Genomic DNA, 22,981 nt, shown 5'->3' on the forward strand with positions numbered 1-22,981 from the left:
CAGCTGCCCTCGGATGTAAGAGTGTTAACTTCTAAATTGTTTATTGTAATATTTCAAAATAAACACTTGCTGGACTGAAGCAACTCTTTGATTATACATCATACATAATTTTTAGAAAAATCATGTCAAAATGTGAGTCTCAGTCTTTCAGTCATCATTGTACTCCATTTTATTATATGTTTCCCCCTCAATAAAAAACATGATGAAAAATATATTTGATCATAAAACTAAGCATTTAAACATCATCTTACTATCTTACTGAGACATATTATTGGAAGATATAGAGCGACAACTGATATTTATATATTATGTAAGTATTACGCAAGTCATTTTATGTAAGTAGTCTACTGTACTGTTATAAAGATCTCATTGATTTACATTACAAGCTATCAGAATTTCATCTCACTTTCTGGACATATAAATAACAACATCTGCAATAAATTAAATATTTTGGTATAATTTTCTGAATAAAACTGAGGTGTTTTTCCTCCAAGTATGAGCTCCATATTCTCAGTCTATCATGCTAAATGAGCCTAAAAAAAGCCTTATTTTTTATTCCCTTCCCTTCCCTTCCCTTCCCTTCCCTTCCCTTCCCTTCCCTTTCCCTTCCCTTTCCCTTCCCTCTCCCCTTTCCTCTTTCTTCCCTCCTCCCCTTTCCTCTTTCGCCTCTTGCCCCTTTTCCTTTCCCCCCCGTCCCCCTTGTCCCTTTTCCCCTTTTTCATGTTCTCCCTTCCCCTTCCCCTTCCCCTTCCCCTCCCCTGTCCCCTTCCTATCCCCCCTCCCCTTTTTCCATTTTCCCTTTTCCCTTCCCCTTCCCCTTTGCCTTCCCTTCCCCTTTCCCTTCCCTTCCCTTCCCTTCCCTTCCCCCTTCCCTTCCCCTTTCCCCCTTCCCCTTCCCCTTTTCCAATTTTCCCTTCCCCCTTTTCCTTTTCCCTTTTCCATTCCCTTCCCCTTCCCCCTTCCCCTTCCTGTCCCTTCCTTTCTTCTTGCCCTGTTTCCCTTTTCCATTTTCCCTTCCCCTTCCCCTAGCCCCTTTTCCCCTTTTCCCCTTTCCCCTTTCCCCTTTTCCCTTTTTCCTTTTCCCTTCCCCTCCCCTTCCCTTCCCTTCCCCTTCCAGTTCCCCTTCCCCCTTTCCTCCATTTCCCCTTTCCCCCCTTTCCCCTTTCCTTTCCCCTTTTCCCTTTTCCCTTGTCCACCTTCCATTTCCCATTTTTCCCTTTCCCCTTGTCCCTTTTCCCTTTTCCCTCCCCAATCCATTTTCTTTTTTCCCCCCTTCCCCTTTTCCCCTTTACATTTCCCTTTCCCCCTTTTCCCCTTTTCCTCCCTTTTTTCCCCTTCCCCGTTTTTTTTCCATTTTCCCTTCCCCTTCCCCTTTCCCCCTTCCCCTTCCCTTTCCCCTTCCCTTTTTATGTTTCCCTTCCCCTTTATCCTTCCCCTTTCTCTTTTGTTCCCGTTCCCCCTTCCCCTTTTCCTCCCTTTTCCCTTCCCCTTTCCCTTTTTAATTTTCCCTTCCCCTTTCTTTTTCTGTTGTTTGTTTTTCTTTTTTTTATGTGTTTGTGTGTTTTGTAGGGCTCCTTCCCAGGCAACCTGCAGCTGGTGCTGGTACTGAGACCCACAGCACTCTTCCAGCGGACAATCTCAGACATCTTTTTTAAGTTAAACAAGGATGAGTTTAAAATGAAGGTGCCGGTAAGCACACACACAAGGCACAAACTCCCACACTGAGGCATGTGGTTAATGAAGAGTGTAATGAGATGTATAATACACTGACATAAGAGAAGTGCTTTACATTATGTACTGTGTGTGTAGGTGATCATGCTCAGCTCTGTGACTGAGCTCCACAGTTACATAGTCGGCAGAAAGCTGATTAAGTAAGTGGGTGGGAGGAAAGGAGTAGTGCTGCCACGAGAAATGGATTTCACACCGCACCGTGAGTACACACCTGTTTTTAGCCATGGTCATGATGGGTGGACCACAGACATGTAAAGTGGGCACAGGATTGGTTTGACGTATAAAGCACACAGCGAATGAATAAACGTACTGAGATACTGAGTGATACATGGTTACTACTTGAATTTAAAACGGCCTAAGTCTAGGTTTAGGATTAGGTTTAGGGTTAATACCCAGTTTTTATTTTTAGTGAGTTGTTTGTTCTGGGTGTTTGTTTTGGGTAAGAGTTTTGTTTTGACAATCGATTCATCACTCACAAAATGGAAGGAGAAGTTGCATTATGGGATACACTTATTTGATTATTATGTATTATGCCAGGTGTGTTTTGTTTTTTTTTTTAATGTGTTTTTTTTGTGGTGGTGGTGGTGTTGTTAATAACTATATTTTTATTGTGTATTTATTAGTATGTTTGATTGATATAAATATGGCAAACCTATCTTAAATCTTGGTGCTTCATCATTATAATGGGGTATTAAACAAGCAAACCTTCCAGGAAGATGATAGTCTTCACCTCAAGCAAATTAATTGCCTTTTTTCTCGTTCCATTTGTAGACTTGCTTTTAAGTAATCAGTAATTGATTTGTATTGATCAGTGGCTGCTGTGTTTTAAGTACAGCACGCTTGTTTGCAGTGCATGTGGATGTTTTTTATTTGTTGCACACTCAGCTATTAGTGTGATTGTGTTTGGGTTTCTTGCTCTTGTGTGATTGGTGTGGCGTATGTGTCTCTTGGTTTGTATTGTGTCTGTAGGCCATTGAAGGTTTTGCTCTGATGGTGAAGAAAACGGCACAGACTCTCCAATCTTTTGGGACTGAGCTAGCGGAGACAGAGCTGCCCAATGACGTTGAGGCCACGTCCAACCTTCTAACCGTCCACACGGATAAGAAGGACAAAATGAAGGTCAGGGAAACTAGTAAAACTTCATTTCAGCATACTAGACAATAATTTACTAGATTGTACATTATCCTGCTAAAATACAGCTACTTCGCAAATAAGTAAATAAATGGACATAAAATATTGATTTAAGTGAGTTAAAATTATTATAGTTATTATTGTTGGTGTATTTATTTTTACTATTTTTTAATGATTTATAATATAAGAAGAAAAAGGATGCAAAATAATACTTGTAGAGACTGATTGCTGATATAGCAATAGTCAAGTAAAGTCACCTTATTATACAGTAAACTGGTGAAAAGTCTGGAATAAACACAGTGGGGGAGGGATTTTTTCTTGTATTTGATCAAATATTATTTGATCAAATAAAAGCAGTAATTTTGAAATATTATTACAACTTAAAATAACGGTTTTATTTTAACTTTTTTTATATATAATGTATTCCTGTGATGTCAAAGCTGAATTTTTAGTAGCTATTACTCTTTAGTGTCACATGATCCTTCAGAAATCATTCTAATCTGTTGATGCACAATTATAAAAAATGGTTCTTATTATCAGTTATGAAAATTATTTGCTGCTTAATACTATTTGTGGAAACCATACATTTTTTTCAGAAATCTTTGACGAATAAAACGGTCTAAAGATCAGCTTTTTTAATATAAATATTTTTTAACATTTTAAATCTCTTTACTGTCACTTTTAATCAACTGAATTTAAAGGAGTGAAATACATTTTAAAATAAATTAAAAGAGAAAATCTTACAAATTGTAATATTTCACAATATTACTGTTTTCACTGTAAAACAAAATACAAATACAAAAATAATGCAAAATAATTATATACAATATTGATACATTTTACACAGTTTAGATGATAAACAAAAAAAGGTGTGTCATAAAGATTATATAATGTACTATATTCCAGTATAGGGCCTAGTCCTTAATAAGAGGTCCAGCAAGATCATAAATAATTTAATGTGGATTATTCACATGGCTATAAGCTATAAACAATCCTTAAGTTTACATAAATAATTCATGTCCATCATTCGCACTGAATAGTATGTTTATTTTATGTTGCTCCGTGTGTGTGTGTGTGTGTGTGTGTGTGTGTGTGTGTGTGTGTGTGTGTTTGTGCGTGCAGGAGGACTTGAGGATTGCTCTCTGTCAGGGATCACGTTTGCTGGAGAGCATCAATGAGCCGCTGGTGAAAGATCCAGATTACACCATGAACCAGGATGAACTGGAGAACCTGGCTACTGTTCAGAGGTGTGTGTGTGTGTGTGTGTGTGTGTGTGTGTGTGTGTGTGTGTGTGAGAGAGAGAGAGACCATCTACCGTGCTGGAATGTGAAAATGAGAGACCAGACGGTTACAGTACAGCAGCAGACTGTTGCGTGTCCTTTATTAAGATGTTCAGGGCAGCTGTGTTTTTGCATGCCCACAAGATGACTCACCTGGTCAAGATTATACAGCAAATCTACACACACACATGTATAAAAAGCATTAACCAACAGGAACGTATTGAAATCCAGTTCTACTCACATGACCTTTCAGTGAAGCAGCATTCTGGGGTCTGGATACGTGCCTGTGTGTTAATGTCCAAAGGCGCCTGCTGTCAGCCTTTATTATGTAGATGCGGCTATATTTGTTTGAGGTTTTTATTTATGGGTACTGTCAAACATACAGCATGAGATTTCAGAGCTGTAACAGCTGGCTGGATTTTTAGTTCTGAAGCTATCTTTCATTTCAGATGACAAAACAAATCATTTGTACTACGTTTGTGATATGTTATGCACTTTGTAATCTTTCATTGTATGATAAAGAGCAGCTTGGACATTCTTCTAAACTTCTCTTTTTGTGTTCCACAGAAGAAAGTAGATGAGTTGGGTGAAGTATTCTTTCACTCAAGAAGTGTTTTCATCTCTGTTTCTAGGTTGCTTGGTCAGTTAGATGAAACTGAAACTGCATTTGATGATTTTTGGGATAAACATCAAACCAAGCTAGAGCAATGTCTACAGCTGCGGCATTTTGAGCAGAACTTCAGGGAGGTGAGACAATGACTGGTGCATCTTAAATATCTGTTAAATATGTGTTCAGTAGGGATGCATAGATAAACCAGTGTTATATTAATATTATTCATGTACTTTTATAGTATTTATTAATATGCTGAACCGGCTTTATATTTTCATTTGTCATTTTAAAGGTAGTTCAGGTTTTAGCGATTTTGATATGTGCTTTTGTTATTCTTATTAATTTATAATTTATATTTCTGTTTTAGAAATTTTAGTACATGCACTTAAACTTTTATTTTATGTCAGTTAGTTGCTAAGGTAACCACATTTTTAGCTTAATTTTGTTCATCTAATATTTATATTTTATTTCAGCTTTATTTCAAAAGTTAGTTGGTTAATAGGTGATTAGTTAATTAATGGTTAAAAGTTAATTAAAAATAAATGTGATTTTTTTTTTTTTGTTTTTTTTTTTATTTTTTTATTTGTATTTAAATTTTTTTGATAGTATTTGTTTTATTAGTTTTAATTATACAATTACATAATTATACAATTCAAAATACTGAAAATAAAATTGTTTTAATGTTCTATTTAAAATCAGTTGTAATTCTAAATTCTAATTGGCAGTTTATAATCAATATCTTTGAATAGTGGTTGTGTGTGTGTGTGTGTGTGTGTGTGTGTGTGTGTGTGTGTGTGTGTGATGTGTGCGTGTGGCATGTTGGATGTAAAATTAAGCAGAGGTTTGTGTGTGTGTGTGTGTGTGTGTGTGTGTGAGAGAGAGTCTTTATGAGCAGTATTTGTAATGGCTGTTTTTCTCTGTGTTGTAGGTCAGAGCTCATTTAGACATGGTGTATGACAGACTATCAGGCTTCTCAGAGGTCGGAATTAGCCCTGCCCATGTTGAACATATCTTGAAAGAGCTGAACAATCATGAAGAGAGAGCATGTGTAAGTATTAACTTGATGCCATATGATTTTATGGTTTAATTACATTTTAACATTTGTCATTCAGATACAAAATGAAAAGGTAAAGCATAGGACTGCAAAAAGCCCATTAATACTTACCTCTAGAAGGGATCCAGTTTACATACAGCAAACATTCATTTGCCCTTATAATGTTCTAGCGTGTGCAGATACAGGCATATGGTCTTATAAAGCATGTAAATCCCACACGCCATAATTAAATTGCTGAGCACGGCAGTTTGAGGCCCTTACAGAAATCACCCACATGTCCTCATCCTGCGGAGAGAAGGGGCGAGTTTTACCCAGCGTGATAAATCACCCATTACTATACGTGTCATTCTGCTGACACTGTTGGAATTCTGGGTGGCAAACTTGAATTTTTTTCAGGTTCATTTTCTCTACTACAGTATATAAGCTTAACCAACAATAAAAATATATATATATATATATAACCAACATATATATATATAATATATATATATATCGAGATATACCATATATATATATATATGTATGTATGTATGTATGTATGTATGTGTGCATATATATATATATATAGATATATATATATATATATATATATATATATGCGTGTATATATATAGGTATATAGTATGTATGTATGTATGTATAATTACAATTGTTGAACAATAATATTCTGTTTTTCATTCCTGCCGTGATCGCTTACTTAAAATAAAAATTTATACTACAGTTCAAACTATTTGGGTCAGTAAGATGTTTTTGTCTTAGAAAGAAGTCTCTTAAGTTCCCCAATATGGCATTTATTTGAGCAGAAATACAGTAAAAATTAAAAAAAGAAAATGCTAAATAAAAAAGTAATACTGTGAAATATTAGAAAATTAAATTAATAGCTTTTAATATATTTTACTGTGATTTATCCAGCAAATCTGATTTTTTCTTCTTTGTCTTCAGAGTCACCATTCTTCACAAATCTGTCTAAAATGCTGCTTCATTATTATGTGAAAATCATGATACATTTGTTTCCAGTATTTATTTGAGATGGAACAGCATTTATATGAAATAGAAAACATTAACATTATAAATATACTGTCATTATAAATTCTATTTACTGTAATGTTTGATCAATTTTAATGCATCCTTGCTGTATAAAAGTTCCTGAAATGAAGTGTGCTTAATACTATGAAATGATTAAATATTTCCCTCTGTGTCTGTAGGAGGTGTTGGACCGAGCGCTGACTCTAGCATGTGATGCTGACCAGCTGATTGAAGCGTCTCATTACGCTGTGGACTCAATCCTGCCTAAATGCTCTGAGCTGCGGGCTGTGTGCGAGGAGATCAGCAGCATCCTCAAGGCCAAGAAAGCCTATCTGCTCAAAGCCATGGAGCTACACCAGTGTCTAGAGAAGGTACAGTAGGCCCAGCCATCGATTCCTTGATCAACGCTGTTCAGGAGCCCTCTAAAATGCTCAACAAGAGACACTTTCTTGCCTGTGTTGACATTTTTTTTATTGAATCTGGAAGGATGTATCAAATGGATTTGTAACACTTTAGTTTAGGGACCAATTCTCACTATTAACTAGTTGCCTATTAGCATGCCCATAGCTGTTTATTAATACTTATAAAGCACATATTCTGCATGACCATATTCTACGTCCCTAATCCTACCCAATACCTAAACTCAAAAACTACCTTACTAACTACTAATAAGCAGCAAATTAGGAGTTTATTGAAGCAAAAGTCATAGTTCATGGTTTGTTAATAGTGAGAATTGGACCTTAAAATAAAGTGTGACCCAATGGATCATCCTATTTTATATACTTAACAGACTTTAGTTTAGGTCACAGTCCATATTTATAATTTACTCACTGCTGTATGTGTGCACTTGTATGGGGGAAATGCAGAGTACAAATTCCGAGTATGGGTCACCATACTTGGCCACACATCACATTAGAGGTCTAAATTCCTGTGGCTCTCAACCAGATATTTTGCGCCGTGCGATTACATTCCTGAATAAAACACGGTAACGGTCGGTAACAGGAGCAGGTGGTCTAACAATATCCCTTTCCCAACGTCCATTCAGAACAGCATATCTGTACAGTACAGTCTGCACTCGGACTGTTATGCACGCGCTGCACCCATGCTTTCTGCGTCACGCGTTTTATTTGCGGGGTCTGTGTGCAGCATGTGCATACAATGCTCGGAGCAGGCTGTACCGGTAGTAAATATATGGCCCTCAGACAGAACAGGCAGGTTGTCGATGAGTGACAGGGCAGAATAAGGATGAAGCAAAGTGTGGATGCACTGTCCTCGAAGGACGTTCAACTCTGTTTATATTTTTTATTTATATTTTGCTTAGCCTATAATTCTAAATGACAGATGTCATATTTATTCTTTTTTCTCTGTGACACTTTTCCTACTGTGTTAACAGAAAAATGTCCAACAAATTTAGTATTTTGACAAGATGAATAAAAATAGCAAATAGGCTATTTTTATACAACCTACATTTTTCTTTTTTTCTCTCTGCAACACTTTTTCCTATTGTGTTGTAAGTGTTAAACAAATTATATCCTGACAAGATGAATAAAAATAAGAAATACAATTTTGAAAAAAGAAAAAAAAAGAAAAACTTTTATTTTCTTTGACAATTTTTTTTTTCTACTGTTGCATAAAATATTAAACAAATTTTGTGTCTTAAGATAATTCATATAAATTCAAGTCAAAGTCAAAGTGGGTCTAAAACAATAGTCCCACACAGACCTCTACGTCACATCCTTTCCTTTCCAGACATGGACTAAAAGCCCTCTTTAATGATGATCATTGACTCTTTTTCTTTCTCTTCCAGGCCACTAAATGGTGTGATGATGGGATCTACCTGCTGGCATCTCAGCCTGTAGATAAGTGTCAATCACAGGATGGGGCGGAGTCAGCGCTGCAGGAGATTGAGCGTTTCCTAGAAACAGCCAACCAGCACAAGCTGACAGATTTGAGTGGAATTTGGAGGGACTATGAGTCGGTGCTCACACAAGACTTCAGGGTAAAAGACTCAAACCATTAAAAACAGAGCTGACATGCTGAGCTATAATATGTTTATAGATTTTTATTTATACACAGATATTTACTTTTCATATGCATGGAGTTATTGGTCATTTAAAGGGGTCATGAACTTTGTACTGTTCCTTTTCTGTCGTTCACTTTGACGTTGTGTCGGATGTTGAAGAGTGAGGTCTTAAGTCTTGGACGTTGGAAGGTTACGAGGAGGAGAGATGCCTTTGGTTGTGACGTGCTGGCTTGTCATCATCTGTGCTCCTGTGGACTCGTGACGCAGTTCGGCAGTTGTGATTTTTAGTGTAGGGACCCTAGTGTCATACACACGACACAATGTCGAAGTCTCGGTTACGTATGGTGTTCCCTGATGCAGGGAATGGAAACATTGTATCCTTTATGCCACAACTCTGAATTGCCTCTGAGTGGATTGAGCTCCCAAGAGCGACCTCTAGTGTCGTACACTTTACACAACGTCTCTGTTCCCTCCATCAGGGAACAAGGGTTACCATACGTAACCGAGACGTTCTCTGAGGTCCACTTATAATGTTATCAAGATTTGTACATCCAAAAACATAATTTAAGTTCTTTCTTACACAGTCTGGCACTTAATTAAAAATAAAGTTCTTCAAATAAAGTTTATAATTTGATTTCTGCGTAGACCTGCATGTTCGCCTGTAGTTATTTACACTCTGTGCAAATCGGTGGGCGGGGCTAAACAGGCAGTGATGTCGAAGCAGGTGTTGATCATCTTCTGCAGTGGCGGTGCTTATCCACACTATTACATCATAAAGTGGCACATTCCACAAGCTGTCGTTTTGGCAGATTGGCTTCAATATAAGCTGATTTTAGACTAATGAGAATGTTTTGAGTTCTGAAAATTAAAGCATGTTTTTATAGCACAATGACCTCTTGTATATCAAAAGATCAAGGGAATTTTGATTTCTCAGTTCATGACCCCTTTAATTGAAGTGTTATTGAGAATGTGAATATTAGTAGTCAGATGTCTTGTGTGGTTTTAGTTTGTTAGTGTTAAATGAATGTCTTCTCTGTGCTCAAACAGGTTCAGGTGGACAAAGTGTTTCAGAAGCAGCTGTCCATGCAGGAAATGTTTGAGAAGAGGAGGGTCAGTCTCAAGAAGTTAGCAGCCAAACAGACACGACCCGTGCAGCCCGTCGCCCCACGTCCTGAGGCCATCATCAAATCACCCATTTCTTCTGAAGGTTAACCCCCTAAATGTGACTTTTTATGTGTTGTGTTGTGTTGGGTGTCTGGATTAGTTGTGATTCTACTGAATACAAACATTTTAAGTCAAGTTTATTCATCTCAAATGTTCACATTTACATAATGTTCACTCAAGTTCAGGACTATTGTGTTCTCAGCTTGAATATCTAAAGTATTAAGCAATTTAATTCTGAATTAACTCTTAATAAAATGAATATCACATGACTTGTGCGTTTTATGCAGAGGCAAACACATTAATACAGAGGTTTTCTGCAGAGCAGTTTAGCAGAACACCTCCTCCGCTAGTGCGGTAATGTCTGCGCGTCCCCTAATTTAGCAGTGGCTAAACCCCACACTGGCCATTAGCTACTTATGGTCACTCATGTACAACAGAGATGGCGGACCCTGTCACTTACTGTACTCTCCTACCATCTAGTGTTCACAATGGAGAGCTGCAGGGCTCGTTGCATGACAAAAAAAACAGTGTATATAACATAAAATATATATTTTTTATTATTTTATTAATATAAGTGTGCTTTTATTCCAGCTCATAAGGAGAAGACGATAGAGGGTGATGTCATCAATGGAAACTGCAAAAAAGTAGGTATCTCATCTCTAGGCAGTGCTTTATTGAATGTATGAGCAATAATATTCACGCTGCTTTGATGTTGAATGAATTAAAGCAACATTGGTTACATTGTACCCTCAACATGTGCGTTTTTTGCACTTAAGCTTGTTGTTTATTGATCATAACATGATGAAGCAAATTTTCCATGTGTTATATGGGTCTCAGGGTCAGAGAGTGTGGAAATAGCTTTTTGTCACAAAGAAAAACTCTTTATGAAAAAACTTGTTGGAAAAAAAATAAATGTAAATTTAAATTACATTTTTTAATTGTTTAATCTTAATTTTTACAGATGATTTTCATATTGACAACCTTAATAACAATACTGGTTATTATTTAAATAATCATTTCAAATTTAGAGTTAATTTGAGTGAATTTTGAATGTTGAGCTAAAAATGTTCTGCCAAACCAACTTCTTTATGGTATTTGTGATTTATTAAAATGATTCAAGATTCAAGATTTTTATTCGTCACATACACGATTACATAGAGAATATATAACCAGCAATAAAATGTGAGTCAGGTCCGCTCCATGGACAGTGCAATTATTAAAGAATACAACACAGAGGAAAATATACATAAATATTGGTATGAAAAAATTAAATAAAAGTAAAAATATAAGAATAAAATATAATTTAAAAAAAAGTATACTGTAGAATTAAATATAGAATAGAAAATAAAATGTGCATGAAAGTGTACACACACAGTCTTAAATATTAAGATACACAGGAATGTACAAGAGGCGAATGTGCAATCAGGTTGACACTGTCAGTATGTCAATGTGAGGTAGAGAATGATTATTAAGTGGAGACATGTAGATGTTAAGAGGCTGTTTCTGAGTTTAGGAGCCTGATGGTCTAGGGGAAGAAACTCCTCCTAAGTCTCTCAGTTTTTGCCATCAGGGTACGGAAGCGCTTACCAGATGGCAGCAAAGTGAAAAGACCGTTACTAGGGTGGTTTGAGTCCTTGATGATTTTAACAGCTCTACTTTTGCAGCGTTTGAGATAGATGTCCTGCAACGAGGGAAAGCAGAGCCTGAGATGCACTCTGCCAAGCACACTAATGACAGAATTAATCTGAACACATTTTCAAGACACTAATGCAGGGTTGTTTATATTTGCAGGGAGAAATACACTTACAGAATGATGGCAGCAGACACCCGTCTGTCTCTGATGAAGAGGAGAACTTTGCTGTGCTAAGAAGGTCAGCCAGGAGCTTAATACAAATGGAGGAAAATCAGCTCTAATTGCGTCTTTCTATGTAGATTATGTGTTTAATGTCTGTCCACTACAGGCATGTGATGAACGAGCTGTTGGAAACAGAGCGAGCGTATGTGGAAGAGCTGCTGTGTGTGCTGGAGGTGAGTTGCACTGACATTTTCAACCTCTAGAGGTCAGATTAGTTCTGATTTTTTAGTACATTAGCCTTGACAGATTATTTGTGTTTAGGGTTATGGAGCAGAAATGGACAATCCTGCCATGGCCAACCTCATCCCCAATACACTGCTTCACAAGAAGGACATCCTCTTTGGGAATATGCCTGAGATATACCAGTTCCACAAGAAGTGAGTGAACCCTCTGTGTCTGTTTTAGCTTCCGCTTGTGTGGTGTTATAAAGCTAAAGCGCTTCTTATTCTCTCTGTTCACTCTCTGTATATTTCAGGACTTTTCTTCGTGAACTAGAAGCGTACACAGACTATCCTGAGCTTGTGGGCCGGTGTTTCTTGGAGAGAGTGAGTCGGATGTAACATCCTGTGCTTCTCTGATTGAATACATCATTGAATAGATTATGTTAACATAATTTTCATATTTCTTAGATGACGGATCTGCAGATCTATGAGAAGTACTGTCAGAACAAGCCTCGCTCAGAGTCTCTATGGAGACAGTGCTCTGACTGCGTTTTCTTCCAGGTCATCTTACTTTACAAGACACTAAAGATGCTGTTAGACATTAAGGCTACATTACACATAAGCACATATTTCTTTCTGTAATTGAATTTTTTTTTGTGTGTGTATGTGTGTTTTTGAAAAAAGTCTCTTTTTACTCACTAAGGCTGCATTTAATTGATCTAAAATACAGTAGAAACAGTAATATTTGGAAACACTGTATTATTACCATTTAAAACAACTGTTTTCTATTTCTATAAATGTATTTTATTTATGTGATATAAAGATGAATTTTCAGTATCATTACTCCAGTCTTCAGCATCACATGATCCTTCAGAAATCATTCTAATATGCATGATTTGGTGCTTAAAAGCTTGAAATAGGCTGTTGAAATAGACAGTATTTGTAAAAATGTAAATGTATTTACGTCACTTTTGATAATTTTAATATGTCCATGCTTAATTTACACAATAATAATAATAATAATAATACATATAAGTAAAATAATTATTTAATAAATATTAACAAAAATATTACATTTATAATTTAATAAATATTAATTATAATGGTTATATAATAGTTTAATAATAATATTTACATAATAATAATAATAATAATAATAATAATCATTATTATAATAAGAAAAAAATCATAGTAAAAAAAAATAAAATAAAGAGATAATTTGTGTGTATTGTTTTCAGGAGTGTCAAAAGAAACTGGAACATAAGCTTGGTTTGGACTCATACCTGCTCAAACCAGTGCAGAGAATAACAAAATACCAGCTCTTACTGAAGGTAAACTAGACCCAGAGAGTACATGTGCAGATATATAACTCATGTTTGCAGCTCTCACTGATATAACCTCTGTGTTCATGTGTGTTTCTGTCAGGAACTGCTGAAGTACAGTAAAGGCTGTGAGGGTGAGGATGACCTGCAGGAGGCGCTCTCATCTATTCTGGGCATCCTGAAAGCTGTGAATGACTCCATGCACCTTATCGCCATCACTGGATATGAAGTAAGGATGTCATTTACACACATTCTGCAATTTAATGTTCACTTTGAATTGAAATGGTTTCCAATAATGTAAGTAGCCTTTGGAGAAGCTGTTGACCTCTGACCTGTGCTTCCAGGGCAACCTCAGTGATCTGGGGCGTCTGATGATGCAGGGGTCATTCAGCGTGTGGACGGAGCATAAGAAGGGTCACGCGAAGGTGAAAGACCTGGCTCGCTTCAAGCCCATGCAGAGACACCTGTTCCTGCATGAGAAAGCTCTGCTCTTCTGTAAGAAACGAGAGGAGAACGGAGAGGGTTATGAGAAAGCGCCTTCATACAGCTTCAAACACTCACTCAGTGTAAGCACTGAATATTAAAGTAGTTCATTTTCATTTCTTATTTCTCTGATATGGAAATCGGTCCACTTCTTTAAGTCGATGTGGCGGAGTGGTTAAAAATGAGGGCTGGTAACTAAATCTCCCAAATCACTTTACCATCCTAAATCAGTTTCTTTATCAAAAGTGTTCTATCACAAACAATAACAAGGAATAATTGATCATTTTTAGTGTAGAATAACCCAGAAAAACAAGAAATGAAATCTGCATGTTTAATTTGTGATTTGTCTTGAGTAAATTAAGTTCCATTCAAAGTAAACAGATATATTTGCATGACAGGGAATATCACATTCCTGTTTGAGTCAGATTATTTTTATTCATATTTTCCTCTGACAGATGACTGCTGTAGGTATTACTGAAAATGCAAAAGGAGACAACAAAAAGTTTGAGATCTGGTGTAATTCTCGAGAGGAGGTGTTCATTGTACAGGTAAATTTCAAAATTGTCCTTATTAAAAATTTCCTATATTCAAATGTGACCCTGGACCACAGAACCAGTCTTAAGTTGCTGGGGTATATTTTTAGCAATAGCTAAAAAAAACATTGTATGGGTCAAAATTATCAATTTTTCTTTTATGCCACAAATTATTAGGATATAAAGTAAAAATCATGTCCCATGAAGATATTTTGTAATTTTCCTACCGTACATATTGAAGCTTAATTTTTGATTAGTAATATGCATTACTAAGAACTTAATTCTCAATATTTAGACCATCAGATTGCAGATTTTCAAATAGTTAGTAGTATCTCGACCAAATATTGTCCTATCCTAACAAACCATACATCAATGGAAAGCTTATTTATTCAAAAAATTGACCCTTATGACAGGTTTTGTGGTCCATGGTCACAAATAGCATTGAATGTTCATAATTTAAAGCAACACTCTGTGATCCTGTCACTTACGTTTCTGATCATTTTATTGATTATCTTCAGGCGCCGACACCAGAGATCAAAACAGCATGGGTGAATGAAATCCGGAAGGTTCTAACGGGGCAACTAAAGGCTTACAGAGGTGAAATAAGCTGATTTTGTTTCTTTACTGAGCGAAATTATTACTTTCATTTAGCAAGAATGCATTAAATTGATCAGTAATAACAATAAATACATTTATAATGTTACAAAAACGTTCTATTTTTAATAAATGCTGTTCTTAATCAAAGAATCCTTTGTGAAAGTATCAAGGTTTCCAAAATGTTTTTTCAACATTGATAATAATAAGAAATTGTTGTTGAGCAAAAAACATATTAGAATGACTTATGAAGGATCATGTGACACTGAAAACTGGAGTAATGTACTAATATTTCACAATATTACTATTTTAACTAACTGATCAAATAAATGCAGCCTTGCTGAGCAAAAGACACTTTCAAAAACAATGAAAAGTTTTTCCCTCTCAATCCTTTGAACAGTAGTGCATATAAAATGACACCCTTCCCCTCATCAGTTGTATTGTGTGTGGTTATTTCAGAAGCACGCCAGCAGAAGAGCTCAGATCAGATCTCACAGTTAACTCCCACCAGCACCAGCCTAACCCTGAGCCCCTTCAAGACCAACCCAAAGACCCTCAAGAAAGGAGAAGAGAAGAAAACCGAGCCCACAGCAGCAGATCTCAGTACAGCCGTCTTACTTAAAAGTACTGAGAAGGTCAAAGGTCAGTCAGCCCTGCTCAACATACACATATATGGTCTCACTACACACTCGATGGTCAAAACATTTTCAAAAGCCATCTTTCTGATATTACACAGGAAATATATGACATCAGTCAGTCAGTGAAAACAACCCCACACTGATCTGTCCCACAATTCAGAATGCTGCTATCTTTCCTCTTGCTGATTAGACATTTCTGTCATTTCTGTGCATTTCTGTGATGTTCTTTGTAACCCGTGTTTCTTTTTCCTGACTAAACCTGTAACGTCCTTCATTATGCCCCCTTCCTCTTTCTTTCTCTCTATCTCTGTGGAGAATAGACGAGACTGTCACCAGTCCCAACACTGAGAGAGCTGCAGTGGCTAAAAAGCGTTTTACACTGCAGGGCTTCAGTAACCTCAAGAGTCAAAAAGGTACAACAGGAGGGCTCCCAGCTTTAAACAAGAATAGTTTTAAAACAGGGTGACTGCATACTGATGAAACATTTATATAAATGAAAGCTTAACATAACTTTAATAGTTGAAATGTTTGGTTAAAAAATATTTGGTTAACACAAATTTCAGTGGCATTGGATAAATTGGGAATATTTAATTTGGAATATTCATTAATATTTGGCTTGCAGAACCGATAGCGCCCTCTGGTGGCAAAAGCCTAACACTACCCATGGTTGCTCTCTGCCCTTCAGGTATAATGTAGTCTCAGAAAACACTACACTGTAGTGTAGATCAAAAAGTCTAGATTAGCAGCAGTTTAACATCATAATTTAAGACTGGTAGTATTACAGTTTAGATCAATCACCACTTCACTGTGCCTTCTTTCCAGTAACAATAATGTGTCCAAACCAAAATTTCTGAAAACCATTATCACATTTTATCGCATTGCAGATAGTTAAGGCACAGTGTAAGACTTTAGTGGACATGGGGGCTTTAAATGCTTTCACCCTATAAAAGAGCCACTTTTTTTCTTTATAATACTTAATAATCTTTCCTTTAACCCTGTTATAGACTTTCTCTTTCTTCCTTCCTGATTTTTGTCCTCTTATCCCTTTCTTTCTTGCTCCTTGCTATGGCTGCCAGGATCATCCCCCCCTAGTCCTGACCACAAAACTAAAAGACATGAGATTAAGAGTGATCCTACTCCGTTTGGCTTCAGAGGTACACTGCCCCCTGAAAACTCCCAACATTCCCTCCTCCAACATCAGCCGTGACCAGTGTTCCAAAATATTTATTTTATCATATTATGTGCTTGCCTAATTTTATTTCACCTCCATATATTATGTTTCACCATCTTTCATACATCAGCCTAAAGTAATCGAAACTAAAATGCTTCTATATTAGGTGTTAAAGGGATAGTTCACCCAAAAAGATGATCATTCTGTCATTGTGTATTCATCTTTGTCATCCCAAACCTGAGATGAGTTTGTTTTTTCTGCTGAACACAGAAGAAGATATTTTGAAGAATGTTGATAACCAAACGTTTTCATTTCCCATTGACTTCCATTGTATTTTTTGTGCATACAATGAAAGTTCGTGGGAATTGAATCTGTTTAATTACCAACATTTTTTTTTTTTAAATATCTTCTTTTGTGTTCCACAAAAGAAAGTCATACAGGTTTAGAACAACATGAAGGTGAATAAATGATGACAGAATTTTCATTTTTGGGTGGACTGTCCTTTAAAGCATTCACAATCCAAACAAAATGACTTGTGCTGCTCACCCAACCAAAAATCTGTGGGGTGGTTGATAAATCAATGGAGTCTTTGAAATCTTATCGGCTGCCTCTCCCTTAGACGCAGGTCCCCACATCACTCTTACCCGAGTGAGATGGCTGAGCACTTCTAGTCTGTTGCAGACTAAAAGGAGAGGTAACTAGATTCCTGGTGTGGGAATGAACTTTCCTTATTGCTTTCTCACAGAGAACTTCCAAACAGACTGGCAAACACTAACCACAGGGTATGATATTATTGCACTGTAATTGGTGGTTTGCAGAATAAATCACGGCGCTAAAATGGCATCTCTTTGACATAACTGCTCAATAAATGACTATTGTCGATCTGAAATGCTCTTTACTGTGGGAGAATGTGAAACCAGCCCAGTTCCTATCTTATAATTGTTACAGCGGAGAGAATGATCAGATAATCTCTTAAAGGAATAGTTCACTGAAAAGCAATCATTTTTATTTACTCACACTCGTGTTGTTCCGCGAACACAAAAGGAACTCAAAAGGAGAAATTTTCCACAATTTACTGGTTGCTGTTTTCCATGCATTTGCATTGAATTGAGACTAAAGCATTCAGCCTTCAAAGAAGAGGTAAAAGCACCATGAAATTATCACAGACGTGGTTGTTATTGACTGACTGTTATGAGGTTTAAACTTAAGGATCATTGCAATCAGATCCTGATTCAGTGAAGTGAACTTGAGTCATTAATGAATCAGACTGGTTTGTGAACCAAATCAGTCGCTTCATTTGAAAAGATCCAATTAAAAAGAACGATTCATTTACAAATTGGACTGATAACTGTAATATTTCTCAAAGTCTCAAGATTTTCAGTGATTATGTAGTTTTAACCTGTTAACTCATACAAAGCTCTTAAAAGGGGTACTCCACCCCAAAATGAAAATTTTGTCATTAATGGCTTACCCCCATGTCGTTCAAACCCGCTTCGTTCGTCTTTGGAACACAATTTAAGATATTTTGGATGAAGACCAGGAGGCCTGTGATTGTCCCATAGACTGCCAAATAAATAACAGTGTCAAGGTCCATAAAAGGTGTGAAAGTCATCGTCAGAACAGTCTCTTCTGTCTCTCCATATAACCGTATGCTGCTTATGCTCTTCTGTATCATCCGCACCACAAGGATGAACTGTTTTATTTCAAATCAAAGCTAAATACACATAGAAACAGTGCATCCTTGTGGCGCGGATGATACAGAAGAGCATACGGTGATATGGAGAGACGCAGAGGAGAATGTTGACAAAGGAATTTGTTGAATAAAGTCGTTATTTTATTTATTTTTTTTCGCTTACAAAAAGTGTTCCCGTCGCTTCATATAACCCAGATTGCACGTCTGATGTCAGATGGAGTATTCTGAGACGACTTTCATACCTTTTTTGGACCTTGACACTGTTATTTACTTGCCAGTCTATGGGACAGTCACAGGCCTCCCGGTTTTCATCCAAAATATCTTAAATTGTGTTCTGAAGACGAACGGAGCTTTTACGGGTTTGGAATGATTAAAATCATTTTGGGGTGGAGTTTCCCTTTAAGAGATTTTTGCATTTACATTATACTTTTTCACCCCTTTTGAAATTTGAAAGCTTCAGTTCCCATTTGTAGTAACTGCATGGAAAAGTCTTTTGTTTCCACAAAACAAAAAGTCATACGGGTTTGAACAACATGAAGGCGAGTAAATAATGACAGAATTTTCATTTCCTTTAAATACAGTATTTTTACAGTCAATTCCTGCTGATACTTTTATATTGTACATTTACAAACCAGAATCTGTCAATTTGTGCAAGAATTTCTACTTGCACTTCCCTTCGTGTGGAAACACTTGCGTTTAACGCTGCATGAGCGTCTGGTTTGGGTTCCTGTCTGCTGGTTTGCGGTGCTAGTTCTGGATTCACTTTTACGATTCTGAAACCACAGATCTCTTTCTACCAAACACTCTTTCAGGCTCCATAATTATCCATGATTCAGACATAAATATGTTTATGTATCTCTCCATAAACATGTTTTGTATGATTTGTGAATGTGTCATATTCACAAACTATCATCAAAATCATCAGAGTCATGGCTGTCTGAACATAAAACACAAACAGCTCTTCCTGTTATATCAGTGCCTGGAGCTGTTCCTCTTTTCAAATAGATACGAGAGAAAGAGACATTGGATTTGTTTCAAAACTTAGTGTGCTGCCTACATAGGCATCATATGCACACTTCCAATGCAAAGTCTCAACGAAAACATCTAAGATGTTGATTTGGGTCAAAAGTAAGGTTGACTTAACTGTAAAAAATACTATTTCACTCTTTCTGCTACAAAGTTTTACATTTATTTCAGTGTCACTTCCTATTTCTTTCCATTTGATTTCAAAATCTACTAGAAATTTTTGAGTGAAAATTGTAGTCTGTTTTTTTTTTTTTAATGCTGTTGTGTTGTTAGCTTAGCAACATGCTAATGCCAGACTCTTTTAAAATCCAAGAATTTTACTTCTGTAACTTAATATTTAGCATGCTGCCTTAGAAGACAGCTGACTTTGTAAGCTGTAGACAGCAAAATAGCTCACTAAATTTTGAAACGGAGCTGGTCTCTTCTTCACCTTCCACACACACCATCTTTGTGGAGCACCACTTATCCCTCTCTTTCGTTGTCTCACCATGAGCCAAATGTCACAATTGATTCACTCATCCTCTCTTCCACAGGCTTCTCCAAGGCATCACTGTCTGTGGACGCGTCCGAGGAGAACGACGGTTACTCGAGTGCCGAGGATCCCATGAATTCTGATCCTGAGGATGAGGGAGGGAAAAAGCTGGTGAGTCATTGTGGCCCAGCGTCACGATTTCTTGAGTCCCATCCATGTTTGTTTGCAGATATCTTTAGTTTGGCCACTGATGGTGTTTGTGTGTGCGTGCAGTCTCCAGGCAGGTACGTGGTGGTTGCTGACCATGACAAAAACGGACCACAGGAGCTGACGGTTAAGAGCGGAGACTCAGTGCAGCTGGTGAGAGAGGGAGACGATGGGCGCTGGTAAGATTCACACATTCAGGTTTATGTAAATACTGTGACAATTCTGTCATCGTTCACTCATCCTCATGTTACACATTGCAAACCACTATGACTCACAAGCTGATCATTCTTCTGTGGTTTTCAGTGAATCAACAGTTATCTAAATCTAAACAATTATGACTGTCCTGTATCAGTGTTTTAGTATTATGTATATATTATAGTTTTCATGAATATTTTACATTTGCTTTTATTTCTATATTTTCAGCTTTTTTGAATAATTGTAACATTTTTGTTGTTGTTGTTGTTTAAATATTACTATTAAGGTTTAATTTACTTTTATTTCAGTCTTAGTTTTTTTTTTTTGTGTGTATGTGTGTGTGTATGGGTAAATTTCCAGTTAGAAATTTTAGTGCTTTAGTTGCCAAAGCAACATTTCTAATTTTATTTTAATTTAATGTTTTTTATCTAATATTTATAATTTTGTTTGTTTTTTAATTAAGGACTGTACCTGTTACCTATTAAACTGTGGTTCTTCAGTAACATCAGTAGTTATTGAAAGCAAATAAAAATCTTGATTTATGGTTTTTTTAGCATTTAGTTTATATAGGTAGATTCTTTTATTATATTAATTTTAAGTCATCTTGTGGCCCCTTTGAGCTGTTTTTTTGTGGTGGTGGTGGTGTTTTTTGCCCACGATTATTTTAATATCTAGATCCATTTTGGCATTTTGAGTGTTGTATCCTGTTATGGATGACAAGTAAATTTCACTCGTACATTATTGTCTGGGCTTATTTTTGTTTGTTTTTATAAAACAACCAAATAAGAATCACATAATGTTTTCTGTAAGCAGAGGCCGGTGTGATATCAATGTTTTTGTGCTGATTCAGGTTTGTATGTAATCTGCGGACCAATAAGGAGGGCTGGGTCCCTGCTGCAAACCTGCTCACTCTCATCGGAGAATCCAAATCTTCTCAATCCCTCTCCAGCTCAGGTAACACTGCTTTCTGCTTTTCTTCCACCGCACTATAAATCCCTGTCATGAAATCTTCATTTTATGAATGAGTGTTTTCTCACAGAGGCAGTGGGTCTGGAAACCTCAGCACATCCTCCAGCTGCAGCGAAACCTACACAAGCTTCTCAGACATCAAAGCCTGAAACCGCTGCTCCACCGCCTTGTGGCAGCTCCTACACAGTGCACTTTCTACTGAAGCTCCTCGAGTCTCTGTACTGTATTTAACCTTGTCACCGAGAAAGGAATTGACCTCTCCGGTCAATATGTGCTATTCAGGATATTTTATATAGAGCGTCACACTTTCTCAACCTTCTCTCCTTCATAAGAGAGAGAAAAAAATGTTATTCAGTGTCTGCTGTTCCCCGTGGAAATTCTCCTTTACTTTGAAAGTATCAGTGTGATGCTGTTTGTTTCACATCTGCATGCATTTCCTCAAAGATTAAAAGCGAAAAGGGCTCTTGGTCGAGTCGGCATTAACATCAGAGCAGCCTGCGGTTTTAGAAGTCTTTAAATAAACATAACAAGGACTCTCATTGGATTTTAATGTATGACCACATGAGCTTCCACTGGTTTTATTGATCTTGCGTTGAGAATATCAGTGTCTTTTTTGGAATGTCTGACTTTGTTGGTGTCTAAAGCTCCTGTCTGATTTGCTGTAGCAGCAAGACAATGAAATTATGTTTTATACGATAAAGATTCTTGAGGTCATGCCTGCTGAAAAGTCCTGTTATTCACTGTATGTATTAATCTAAAACAGCTGTATAGTTTAAATTATTTCCTGTAAAAGAAGATTTGTACAGATATTAACTTTTATCTCATGTTTTTCATTAAAACAGTATATATATATATATAAATACATATTGTATATTATGACCACTATTGTTGTGTGTCAATGAAATGTATTTCATTGAATTTTGTTGTATTTGTCCTTTTACTGTTCTGCACCATTCATGTACAATTATTGCAATTTTTCAAATGTACCAATTGTGTTCATGTAATTTATTTTTATCACCACAGATTGTTTGATTTGATTCGTTCAAAATGTCATGTCTGGAAAGTGATAATTGGCATGTTTTAACTATCATTCAGCATCTGTAAGACTCATTTTAATGTCGAATAAGTGTTTCTCACAGCTTAACAAAGTTCATGAATATCGATATTCTTCAAATCAGCTGAATCAATCAAGCCATAATTTCTGACAAGTTTGATGACCACAGCCTTACTGTGCTTAAATGTTCATGTCCCCATAACTATATGTTGTCTTTTTAACATGTTCAGTGATACAAAACTCATTGTTCATTTCTATTTAAATTTTATGTGGCACATTGCTGCATGTTAGTTTTGCCTCTCAGTCTTTTCCTGTATTAGACGCGTATCTGTGTACATGTGTAAATATGTATCTAAGAGGATGTATGAGATGAATGAATTTAAAGTGCTTGGGCTTAAATAAACTACACTGAAACATTCTATCCTCTTTTGTCTGCTCAGGTTTGACAAGGAAATGTCTACTTTTTCCCTCATATTTCTCTCATTTCTGCTTTAAAGATGAACTTTGAATTAAATATGGTAAATTCGATCTTGCATGCAACAGCTCTTCATTGTGCACCACAAAAAAACCTTAATAATTTATTTATTTT

The 22,981-nt window shown here is 36.5% G+C and overlaps 1 protein-coding gene across 1 annotated transcript; it reads left to right on the plus strand.

Annotated features, from left to right (window-relative positions):
* The first annotated feature begins 1,880 nt into the window (after positions 1-1,880).
* On the plus strand, positions 1,881-22,811 carry LOC109091651 (guanine nucleotide exchange factor DBS-like). Its single transcript, XM_042717403.1, has 27 exons — positions 1,881-1,930; positions 2,701-2,850; positions 3,985-4,109; positions 4,775-4,889; positions 5,681-5,800; positions 7,012-7,203; positions 8,640-8,831; positions 9,903-10,062; positions 10,611-10,663; positions 11,811-11,890; positions 11,981-12,047; positions 12,136-12,251; positions 12,350-12,419; positions 12,504-12,596; positions 13,274-13,366; positions 13,461-13,586; positions 13,702-13,923; positions 14,296-14,388; positions 14,892-14,970; positions 15,427-15,609; positions 15,926-16,018; positions 16,682-16,759; positions 17,396-17,470; positions 20,029-20,138; positions 20,241-20,353; positions 21,220-21,323; positions 21,409-22,811. Exons 2-27 carry the CDS (start codon positions 2,722-2,724, stop codon positions 21,567-21,569), a joined length of 3,042 nt encoding a protein of 1,013 aa, XP_042573337.1. The 5' UTR covers positions 1,881-1,930; positions 2,701-2,721; the 3' UTR covers positions 21,570-22,811.
* Positions 22,812-22,981: the final 170 nt, after the last annotated feature.

The sequence above is a fragment of the Cyprinus carpio genome, chromosome B1, assembly GCF_018340385.1.
Source record: "Cyprinus carpio isolate SPL01 chromosome B1, ASM1834038v1, whole genome shotgun sequence".
NCBI lineage: Eukaryota > Metazoa > Chordata > Actinopteri > Cypriniformes > Cyprinidae > Cyprinus > Cyprinus carpio.